A 12,683-nucleotide genomic window follows, 5' to 3' on the forward strand; every position below is an offset into this window, starting at 1 on the left:
TTACCGATAGAAAATAAACATTCTTTTGGAATTCGCTCAAGGGCAGATTATAGTAAATCTTTCGACTTTGATGACACGTCCATGAAGGTTTTATTTCGAATAATGTTTGTTATAAATAAATTTATTATTTTAATTTTATAGCTCTATGAAAATAGCATTTTTTTTAATATTATAGAATTAAGTAATATAAATATAATAAAATTATAATATATACTGTAAAAGTTATTTAACGTGTTAGTTCATTGTCATGATTGTCAATAAAGTTATTGTTGTTCCGACACACTCAGATAGTAATTATTTTCTGCATCACGAGAACCTGTTTGTATCAAATGTATTTTTATTTATTAGAGTACATTTTGATGATGTTGTAATATAACTTCAAATATGGATATCATTGTCATTTATTATATTATGGCTTTGGGATTTAAAATGTGTGTTACTGATGATTTCTTTGGAGACATGAATCCTATAAACTACCACAGTAAATTTGGTATACCTAAAGCCAGAGCATTACTAAGAGACGTATCAAGTAATAAAATAATTATTAGTGAAATTACCGGAGGAGAAATCACCCGCATACAAGATGTTCCTTATCAAGTAAGTACTATATACATACATACATGAATATATTTAATTTATAACACTAACCATCAAGTTGAAATGCAAACTAAAATTCTTTTAAGTCATCCTACTTATATGATTATAGAATGATAGGATAGTTTAATAACTTTGCAGGCTGGACTGATAATAAATCTCAGTGAGCTTATGACTTCCGTTTGTGGAGGTTCTTTGATAACTAGCACTCGTGTACTAACCGCAGCCCATTGCTATGATGACGGCGTATTGGTGGCCATGTCATTTACAATTGTTCTTGGAACCATGAACTTGTTTAAAGGTGGACGACGCATTAAAACGGATCTAGTGACAGTCCACCCTATGTGGAATACGAGGATTTTGGAGAATGATCTCGCTGTGTTACATATACCTAAGATAAAATTCAGCGGTAAATATGTCATTGTATTATAAAAATGCACAGAAGCTATTTATGTGCAATAAAATAATGTTATCGTACATATTTAATAATGATATCTAAGATTTTCGTGTGTATTCATTTACATAAAACGGATTTTCGGATATACTTCTCGATTTTTATTAGTTTATAACTACGTACTCCCTTAGCTTTTTGTTCCTTTGCAGTAACCGTGAACACGGGCAGACGAAATGAACATGACATTTTCATGTCGTCCACCCGTTTCTCTGAAAATCGTAGTTATATTTACATGTTGTATTTCTACCATTAATATTAAATATTACACCTTAAGATTCAATACAGCCTATTGCCCTTCCAAATGAAGACATGCTTTCTCACAAGTTTACGGGTTGGAAGTCTTTAGCTTCTGGATTCGGCATCATTGGGGATGGTAAATCTTATGATGTATTTTACGCTAGTATTACTTAATTACTGAAGTACTTAACTACTGAAGACTACTGAAGACTTAAGTACTGAATATTTTCTCAATTTCATACTTAATACTACTTTTATGTTCTGTGTGTATATTTATCCAGGTAAATGTGTAATTATAATCTTTTTCTCACGGCTTTACTCATGATCAGGCATTGGCATTGGCCAATGTTCTTTTGAAAACTTATGACTACAAGCCTGTTTGTTATAAAGATTTGAAAAGATATCTTTACATCTGAATATCATCTAAATAATCACTCTTCGGGATGTTTTCTTTCCACATTAATTTTATTTATCAGATATTTCATAAATAACAATGAAGCTTTAATATTTTGCATTGACAAATAAAAGAAACAAGTAATTTCTCTATAATTTCTCATCTCATTAAAAGAATATGAAGACAGTGTAGGTCAGAGAATTTTAAAACAATTTATTGTTTCCCTCATATTGAAGGAACTTGTTAGATAAATATATATATATAATTTTATTATTATTATTATTGCAAAACATTACAATATAATAAATGTGTTTGCCAGATCTTAAAGTAACATCCACACAATATCTGAGTTCGGTATCTTTAACAATAATTTCTAACGAGGAATGTTCCGCCATGTATCCTGGGTACATCCAAGATTCCCATATTTGCACCATAGGGAACAACACTGGAAGTACATGTCATGGCGACTCCGGGGGACCGCTTGCTGTCAAAATACACGGAAAAAGTATTTTGGTAAGGCTTTACGACATTTGTATATGATGTTAGAATAGAAATAAATGTCACAGACTAAGTCTAAGTGCGCCAACTAAACATTTCCGCAGCGAAAAGATTGTTAGTCTATTGGAGTTTAATTGCAGTAATTCCTTTAGATATTAGGTATACTATAAAAGTAGTGATTATTCCTCAAATGACAAAACAAAATTATAAACGACAAGATAAATTTTATCATTAATAACTAATGTCCTTATAGTTCGACGTAGGACATAACAACTACAATATGTGCTAAAGCTGTGAGGAAACCGTAAAGTAACAGGTTTTTCTTAAATATTGCTGCATGATGTGGCTTATAACCAATTTTTATGACTCTTTATCAACAGATAGTCTCTTGGCTTAGCTTTTAGTTTAGGAGACTCTCCCGAGCATCAAATTATATAATGGTTGGGTCATCAACGAGATTATAACGAGATATCTTGCTGCGTTCCTGAGACTAAAAACAGATGAATAAACGAACCACAAAATTCCATAACGTTTCTTTTGCCAAATAATATACGGAGGCCTAAAAAAGAGCAATTTCAAACCGGTCTTAAATTTAAACTTCAATGTATCGGTTTTTAATACATTTGAATTATTTTATTTCCATTATCATATATCATATTTTCATTTCATTTAAGCTTCTATCAGTGAAATGACGTCAATGACGACATCTTTTTCATAAGAACGATTAAAATACTTGTTGGCTTTTTTAAAGCACACTCATTAACATATGATATTATTAGTTGATCTGAATAAAAGTCTACTATCCTTACACCCTCAGGTGGGAGCTACGTCTTTCGGGTCCAACACCGGATGTGAAAAAGGCTATCCGGCTGTTTACACAAGAATAACATCATTCGTCGACTGGATTGTAAGCGTGTAATAAAATAAAAATAAAACAATTAAAGTATATATAATAAAATTTCATTAATTCTTTAGCACCGAGAATAAATTTATTATAAATTTACGACGTACATTTACAAATTAAGCCAGCTTTTAATCAATTTGCAAATACATCCGTGTAAGGATGATTAAACTTATATACGTACAACATAATGACTGCACTCAGATACTTCATTATGAATAGCACTTAAAACGATATCTCTATCGCTAGGAAACGTTCTACTTACTACCAACACATAAATAATATAACATTTGAGACTAATTATGTCTCATGAATATTACTGTATATAATACTGGTATGTATAAATGTACTACATGTTATTTTAACTCGAAAGAAATTAAGTTATAATATTATGTATGTACAGCTTTATGTACAGATACCAATAGAATTTATATGTCGTAAGTGCCACATAAATAGTATATACGATCTATATATAGTTTTTTGATAATTCCAATTTCTACATCGTACTAAAGAACTGAATTAGAACCTTTTTTTCTCTACCCTCATTACTAAAATATTAATTGTTGCAATGATTTGACGAATGAGGATTTTTTAAGAGTGATATGAAAAAATTACTAATATTCGAGCTGTTTAAAAAAAACGGTCGCCACGTCAAATCATTCCACAGCGACAGATTTTATTGTTTTTTAAATAAAATTATCACCGCTTAGGTGAATCCAACAGTTAAGTTAAAATGATTGAAAATTGAAGTATATAAAATATATGAAAAAGAACTTCGTGTGTGCTTTTAAAATATTTTATGATATTGAAACATGAATTACTTTAATAATCAGATTTTTTTTTAAATATTAAATAATAAAGGCAAATAAGGAAATCTAGTAGGAACGAACCTCAAAGGTTGGTAATTTAAACGTAGCAAGCGTGTACCTACAAGTGACCTAATTACACATTACGAAGTTAATAATTTCACATTGAACAAAAAACAAAGGTATTGAAACATTTCTTCTTTATTCAAAATTTTCCGTTTTTCCATACTTATCTATTACAGCATATAAATGAATTTTATTTGCTAGATACAAGCTCATACCATAATTGCGTTATATAGTGTTGTTGGTGAAAAGAGTACTATGCTAAACTGAACTGAGCTATTTTTGGGTCACGTAAAACACAACACACTGACATATATCAATATTTGTTAAAATACACACAAATATACGATAAAAATATATTTATGCTATTGTTAAAGTTATTTATTTTTTAAAAATAATAATAAAATAAAGTTTTTTTTTTTAATATAAAGCACCCAAACAATATCGTATATTTTGAAGGTATAGTAACATGCATATATATAGTAAAGTAATAAGTTACTGTATGCATCAATTAGCGTAATACCAAATATTCCGTTTTACAACGAACTAATTATCCCATAGTCCTAGTTGAACCAGAATTTCAACCACCACTGGCAACAATACAACAACAGACCAGAAATACTGATAATAATGTTTCTCTTAGTGGAGTAACATCCATCTAAACTATCTATGATTTGTATTTCAATGGAGGTTTAAATAATTTTATACGTATTATTTGTTAAATAGTTTTATTACCATTATTATTACTATAGTTTGTAACTGCTCGAAATAAGAAGCTTCTGTATTTAACTGTTCTTCTCAAAGAACTTTTTTATTTAGTAAATTATTTACGTTTCATTGGTAATATATGATAAACAATAAGATCTGTCAAAAGATGCTTGCCTATGTAAAAGAATACTTTTAACACATATATAGCCGTGTTCTTCTAATTAAGTCGTCAAGTCCTGAGTAATGTATCTGTAAAAAAAATATTTCTGTAACACATAGCTACCTATACGAAAATAGCGTTCTTATTATAAATCAATACAAGAAATTTTTACACAAATCATTTAAAATGTATGTATTAATAATAATCTATAAGATGCAACTTGAAAATTATTTGCAACCGTTTTGCCAAAATGGGGGACGTTGGTCAGAAGTAGGGAATTAAAAAATTGAATTAAAATATATATTTTGACATAAACAAATGTGAATATAAATGAAACTTTCAATGGGTTATAACTAAAATATTTGTTCACGACTTTTCTGTTTTGGTCTTTCATTTACAGACCTTTACAGTCTTTGAATAGAGTAATAAAATTAGCAAAGAAGAATTGTCCTCCGAACATAACGAAACATCCGAATTCCATCCACTATCACAGAGAGCGAATTAGTAGTTCACAATAGTTATGTATCGGATAAATAATAAATAGTAGGGGTTATATTGTTCTTCACGGAAAAGTGGGAAAGTATTTCAACACAATAGTTCATGTTTTATTATAAGTTGGAATCGTCATACCACATACGGAGCGTTAAGAGTTTTGCATTGCAAAATCTTCTCAAATTATATTATTTAAGTAGGATATCGAATGAAAAACAGAGAACGTTCCGTATGCAGTGTGAAGGTGCAGACGTGGACTACGCATACTGACCTAAATAATTAATATGAAATATTTTATTAATTACACTTACAAACTGAATATTCAAGTCAAAGATTATTAAGTAGTTCATTAAAAAAAAACAATATTCTTCAATTTAAGGATCTAAATATGTCCTATGTTGGATTTCTAATAGGTTATTAATTCTGAAAATGATAACCGAATTCAGATACTTGCTAATAGCTAAATCTTAATTATTGTCATAAATAAAAACCTTTATAATGCATCGCTTGTAACTAAATTAATTGTCTACAACTTAATATTTATCATTTTCCACCGTAAACGGGAAATCAATAAATAAATACCCAAAAATTATTTGTAACTTTGAAACAGGTTGTCTTTTAAATGTCGATCAGAATAGTCTTCTAGGTTTTGTATTGAATAATTTTCACTTGATATTAATTTCGCTTTTAATTAGATTATCTTTATTACACGTAATATACCTGTCTAGTGTTTTAACATATTAGTGTAATAATATATTTAACGGCAAATGTTGAATAAAATATTTAAATTTTAATTCTATATTTAAACATTAACATGATACAAGCGGACTGTCAAGTGCCCAATCAGACGATTCTTTTACTCGACCCACAGTCTATACGAATTGCCAACTATTATGACAGTTCCATCGTGAATAGTTCTAAAGGAATTTGCATCTTTGATCACAGTATTGTACTATTGTACTAAATTTATTACAGTTTTTTCCTAGTAAATGCTTTCCCAATCGCTCACCAATTGTTTAAGTAAATGAAAAGCCAATAATTTTCAATATCGCTGTGTTAACCATTGACACGTTTACAGTTTACTGATTATAAAGAATATGTTATATATATATATATATATATGTGTGTGTTTTTAATAAAGATCGCTTTTTAAATTTTCTCTATACAAATTTATCAGTAAATTTTTTTTAAATATATTTATCGATCGAATCTATTTCAACCTAACCATAAACATCAATAAACAGAACAAACTTTACAAACGATTATTTCAAGTATACTAAATATTCACATGTAGTTACATATTCAATGATCCTTTAATCCAATTTCTCTGCTTATTAGCGATTATCACAGTATCAACTAAATCAATTTATTCAATTACACACACAAAACCTATTATTAATATTTAATTAACTGAATTTATTAATAACAAAACTCCAGTCATCAGAAAGCTTATTGCTATACACATTTGCTGGTTTTCACTTTAAGTAAGAATAACTCAAATCAATTTTATGATATTTTCTAATATATTGTTTAGGATTTTCCTTAGAAAACCTAGTAGGTGGCACCACTGACCCAAAATGGATGTGAAATTTATACTACCCCTTTTCATCATAGAACAAACAGACGTAACATAAGCCTTCTTCCTTTCGTTGTAGGCTTTACCTGCATTCGAACGAAGTATTACGTGTTACAAATAGCGCTATCCGTGCCGTACTAATCTTATATATAAAATTCTCGTGAGAATGTTCGTTTCCATATTCCTCCGAAACGGCTTGACCGATTCTCATGAAATTTTAAGAGCATATTGAGTAGGTCTGAGAATCGGCCAACATCTATTTTTCATACCCCTTAGTGTTAAGGGTTGTTCAGCCTTAACTTTTTTTTTAATTTTTGAACAAAATTTTTTGTTTTTATTTTATAATGTGGCATCGAAAAATACATACAACCCTAATTTTTTTTTTATCACCAACCCCTATTTTTTATGTATATGTAAAGACAATACGAGTGTATGTTTGTTTCGTCTTATATCTAAAATCGCTGAACCGCGTTTAGCGACACTTTTTACAGGTAGCTGATGAAATAAAAAGTAACTTAGTATACTTTTTTCAAGATCCCGAATGACCATCCCGAAATTATAACGCGCGAGTGGGAAGCAGGGGCTTTCAAGTTTTGTCATAGTGTCTTATTATTCTTCTTACGCAGACGAAGTTGCGGGTAACAGCTAGTTGTAATATAATATAATCCTTAGAATTATTTTTATGGCTAATTAAAATTTTTATAATACTTAACCATTGTAATTTTGTACAGGCAACATTTAAATATCAACTTGTATTTAAAAACTATAAATACTGGCTTCAGCCATTTTGTAACACATTACTGGAAGTAACGCTGAACATTGAAAAAAAATCTTAAAATGTACCTCGAACATACGCTTCCTCCTTCCTTATGCTCACAGCAAAGGATTAAAACAATTTGCCTAATTCTGGGTTTCCTTCCAAATCTAATTCGGATGTCACCAAGAATAGAACAGGCTGCTACTGAGACAGTGTATTCACCACAGTTTTTGGACAGTTTGGAACTAGTCAGTCATTGTTAAAAATAATACTAATTCACTGTCCCGAGTAATGACACGATAACTTAACTGGTAAAGACACTGAAAAAAATTATTAGAGACGTGTAAGGTTCCAATCCTGCTCATATTTCTGTCCTTTATTTTCCTTTATTGAATTTTAATTTAACAGTAACTCAGCTATTATACATGTTTTAATTCCCTACATGTTTTAAGTCCCTAGAAAATTCCAGCTGTAATCTTTCAAAACACGAGATGTCGTCTGCCCGTGATCATGTTCGCTGCAAAGTAACCGAAACGTCGGGAGTATGTTGTTTTAAAAATAAATAATAATATAATAACGCGTAGTGATCCGAAAATATTAGTTTTTTTTTTTAAATGAATACCCTCGAAAATCTCAGATCTCATTATGAAATTACTAATTTTGTGATATAAATATAGTGTCTATAAGTTTCAAACTGCCTTTCAAATCAAAGGAGCTTAATTCGCCTCTTTTTTGATCTTTTAAATTTATCAAACAACTAATGCATAATTGTGTCAAGTTTTTTTATAAAAAAAAATTATAACATCAACCGCTTTGGTTTCTGTAAAAAAATATCAACGAAGGATTGTAAAATCTACACCATACTTATTACTTTTGTTTATTTTCTTCGTTGATTCTATTCCCTTCTAACGAATGTACGACACACAGACTTCAGGGAACAACAATACATACAACATAGAATAAAAGACAATAAACAATATTATTCTACATTAAAAATATTTTTATTTCCTCACGTCTTTTTTATATCCGTCTTCCTATATTTTATTTTGAATTCACAGCGTTAAGTTTATTTATAACATTATTATTATTATTATTTAAACTATTTAACAAACTTAGAATTCGCAAATATTTTACGCATAACTCATAGAAACAGCATTCAAACACCAATAGTAGTAAAAGATCTATTTAAATAAGAAACTTCTTTCACAGTCGTATCAGTAAACGTGACTTATATTACTACACTAAAAAGTATTTACAGTGCATTATTATTTGCAAGTAAATTTATAAATTCATAATTATAGAGAAATGTGCATGGAGGTAGTATCGTTTTAATTGTGAGAAAAAATACTTATGCGCCTGATGAATAATTGATAATCACACCATGTGACACAAAGCAATGTTTATTACACCAGGAGCATAATGTTCGACGCTTGTGAATAAAAAAGACAAATAAATAACATCTTTTGATTACAATATAAGTAAATATGAATGTAAAGAACACATATTATTCTCCTTGTGAATATTACATTTGAAAGGTGTTTTCGTGTTAGTAAGCGATATCTAAATACAGACGTCAGGAAACTTGAAAAATGAATGAAGTTATACAGGAAAAGGGAAATAATTGAGACGAGGCACAATCGAAATATGATGGATCTCACACCTCCGCCCTATCAAATAGCTCTTCAAAGGGTAAATCTATATTTAAGTGCTCCGAACTTTCCACTTGTAATTACATTTTTATGTTGTCGAGGGCCGGGATTGTAACAAATGCGTATATAATAGGCAACTAGCGGTCTATGAAATCCTTGTTTTATCTGAACACCATCTTATAGTTAGTGTTTACAATGAAAGCAATAATTTGATTTGGTAAGGTATGTATTGGTGTGTATTTGACTTGATACGAGTGTCGTGTACAGGTAAACAACTGCTAATAAAGCACAGTAATCTTGCTGTAAGGCTTTGTGATAGGGTTGCCAATTTAATGTTTATATTTTAAACAAATATAAAATGAATTTTGAACGATATGTATTGTAGATTTGAGCTTGGTGTCCGATAACGGTTGGATGTGGTGTGTCCGAGAAAGTAGAGTTAGATACATTAAATCAGAAGTTCTTATTTTCATACGATCAAAATTAAAGATTAATGAAAATAAAATTTCTTAATTTTTTGTTCTAAATTTAAAATAACTATTATGTTTATTAAAGTTGTAACCCTAATAAGAAGCCCTACACGATTACGTCTCGCCGCGACAAAGCGAAACTTTATCTCTTTACCCTTGTTTATTTATATTTAATACTAGAAATAGATTATTAAATAAAGGGATACGATTACACTAACTACGAGTATATAATCGAGTATAAAATAATACGCCATTAAAATTATTTTCAACTAAAACTATAAAGGGCCTTTCACTCAGAGTGTATTTGAGAGAATTTTTTGCTTTATTCGAAATAAAACAATTCATTTCTATGTTTCTTCAAACATAAAAAGTATAAGCATTACTTAATTAAAATTGTTTTACAGTTTCGCTTTACGTTTCTATTGTGAGAAAGGTTCTAAAGTAATGATTAGTATATGTGTTGTGTGGTCATTGTTTTGGACTGAAAATTAGTAACGGTCGGGCGCCTGGGAATAGTTTCCAGTCTGCAGAATAGCCGGCCGAAAAGCGTAATGCCAGACTTACGTTATAAATTGAATTTCGTACACAGGATTGCCCATTTGCTAATACAATTAACTAATCTATTTTAGGAGGTTAAATGACTTTGGAAGGTTAATTATTTTAATATCATTCATGAAAGTGGATGTAGCAATAGATTAACGGATAGATAATTGGTGAGTCTATTTAGCGGGCACAAGAAATTATTAAAAATTACTTATATTTCATGCAATATAATATAAAATCGCAAACATTTATGCTTCATTTTTACATTTAACGCGCCACTTTATTCGGATTGCCTAAGTTCTATTCTTTACTACATTGACAAATGAAATTATAATGTCTTTTTGAAACGTGGAAATAAAATATAATGAATATAATATACAACAACTATTAACGTAATAAATTTGTTATAAAATTTAAACCTAGAAAGCAATAAACAGTAGAATTATGTTATCGCTACCAAAATGAGATATGATACGAGTTATAATTGGCAATCATCAATTATATTATCTGTGACAGTCGTTATTACTGCCTACCGTAAACATATACATATGTCACTGAATGGTACCTTCGACTTCCACAGTGTTATCAAATTATTATGAGTAATCTAAAAATAAATATTTTCTTACAGAATATCTATTTAATATAAAACCGCTTTGAGATCAGACTATCTGGTACAAACATAAACACAAAAAAATTTGACAATTTTTTTTTGGTATAGTCATATATATTGATGCTTTAAGTGGAATATTGTTGTCGATTTTATTTTAATTTCACAAACGATAATTTAAATTGAAGTAAAACTAATATTTTTCGGATTTACTACAAGAATTTTTGATTTTAAAATCTACACAATCCCCACGTTTCGGTTACTTTTCAGCAAACGTGATCACGGGCAGACGAGATGTGAATGTCTGTCAGTTGGTCCAGTTATTTATCATCTACCGCCATCGATTTCTTAATTTTCTGGCGTACCGCTCTGGATGCCGGCAGATAATTTAAATTTTTATTAGAAATATAGCTGCTGTATTTTCATTCGTATTGTTGGTCATAAAACAAATATTTTTTTGTGATAATATGTTATTAATATTCCAACGAATTTTCGTTTCATCAATTTCAGTTGAAAACTCTCTAAAGATTTACTATCCTTGATTATTGTTTTAAGTAAAGTAATACAATAAATTAGCCTTTATTTGGACCTAATGATCTGTCAAAAATTCTGTTTAAACATTAACAGTATAGAGCTACATAGATACATAATAGATTATTAAAAAAACACTAATGTTCTCAAACAAGGCTCGATCTGCCATCGTTACCAGAAATCTTAAGTCATTTTAATTCATACTGAAGTTTTTACTGCGAATGGTTCGTCTTTATTTATTTACGTCCTCGCATATAAAAGTTTTTGACATATATATAACCTTATCTATTATATGCAAGGGCGTAATTTTGATATGGAACTAGCTATTCATTTGAAGATAACTTTGGTTGTATTGGTCTAAATAAACATACGAATCCATTTTTAATTCTTATATAAGATGCATATAATTTAAATGAAACTAATATGTTTCGGATATACTAAGCGGATTTTATTATTTTAAAACTACATAATCCCGACGTTTCGGTTACTTTTCAGCAACCGTGATCACATCATTCACATCTCGTCTGCCCGTGATCCGCGCAGTATATCCGAAATATATTAGTTTCATTTAAATGAATAAAATTCGCGTAAGTCTTAGATCTCATTAGAGACATATAATACCATGTTCTAATACAAAAATGATATTGATTGCGAAGCCGATCTTGAACTACCTTAATTAAATACAGCCAGGATTATATTTAAGTGTTAATTTATTATCAAACAGTTACTGTTATCAAGTTCACAGATATATTTCGTGCTAATTAACTTCTAAGAATTATCTAATGATTAATATGGAAAATCATGGAAATATTTTAACGCATCAATTCTCAAAGCTTTCCTCTTTCTATGATCGTGACATACGACGGGCTTTCTCTTCCGCATTTTTGGAAACCAGTTTGTTAAACAGGTTTATACAAACGCTTTTTTCAATTTCTTTAGTAACGGTACGATATTTTAATAAAAAAAAAACATCTTTGTTACATATTTAACACCTTTAAGGTTATATCAAAACTGTCTTGCTATATTTTTTTTTGTTATCTGTGGTTAACATTTCTACAGTCGTTATTTCATAATTTATGTTAAATAAAAACTAATTTCGTTTGCTCTAACTGAGTTATATTTTATTCTTTGAGTAGTTTTAGGTCATGATTTCGTTGCTTCTTATACAGTATTCATTTGGGCCATAAGCAAAATACAATAAATCTACTTCATTATGATTATAATATTTATATATAAAACTTAT

At 29.4% G+C, this 12,683-nt stretch overlaps 1 protein-coding gene across 2 annotated transcripts; it reads left to right on the plus strand.

Annotated features, from left to right (window-relative positions):
- Nucleotides 1–280: 280 nt before the first annotated feature.
- Nucleotides 281–3,135, plus strand: LOC116770666 (collagenase-like). 2 transcript variants are annotated; one of them, XM_061520895.1, is made up of 5 exons: nt 283–597; nt 736–1,003; nt 1,323–1,421; nt 1,999–2,192; nt 2,995–3,135. In XM_061520895.1, the coding sequence occupies exons 1-5, from the start codon at nt 385–387 to the stop codon at nt 3,094–3,096; spliced, it is 876 nt and encodes a 291-aa protein (XP_061376879.1). In that variant the 5' UTR covers nt 283–384; the 3' UTR covers nt 3,097–3,135. The 2 variants fall into 2 exon arrangements, with proteins under 2 accessions (XP_061376880.1, XP_061376879.1); XM_061520896.1 differs by lacking the exon at nt 1,323–1,421 and having other exon boundaries at nt 281–597.
- Nucleotides 3,136–12,683: the final 9,548 nt, after the last annotated feature.

Source organism: Danaus plexippus, chromosome 7 (genome assembly GCF_018135715.1).
Source record: "Danaus plexippus chromosome 7, MEX_DaPlex, whole genome shotgun sequence".
NCBI lineage: Eukaryota > Metazoa > Arthropoda > Insecta > Lepidoptera > Nymphalidae > Danaus > Danaus plexippus.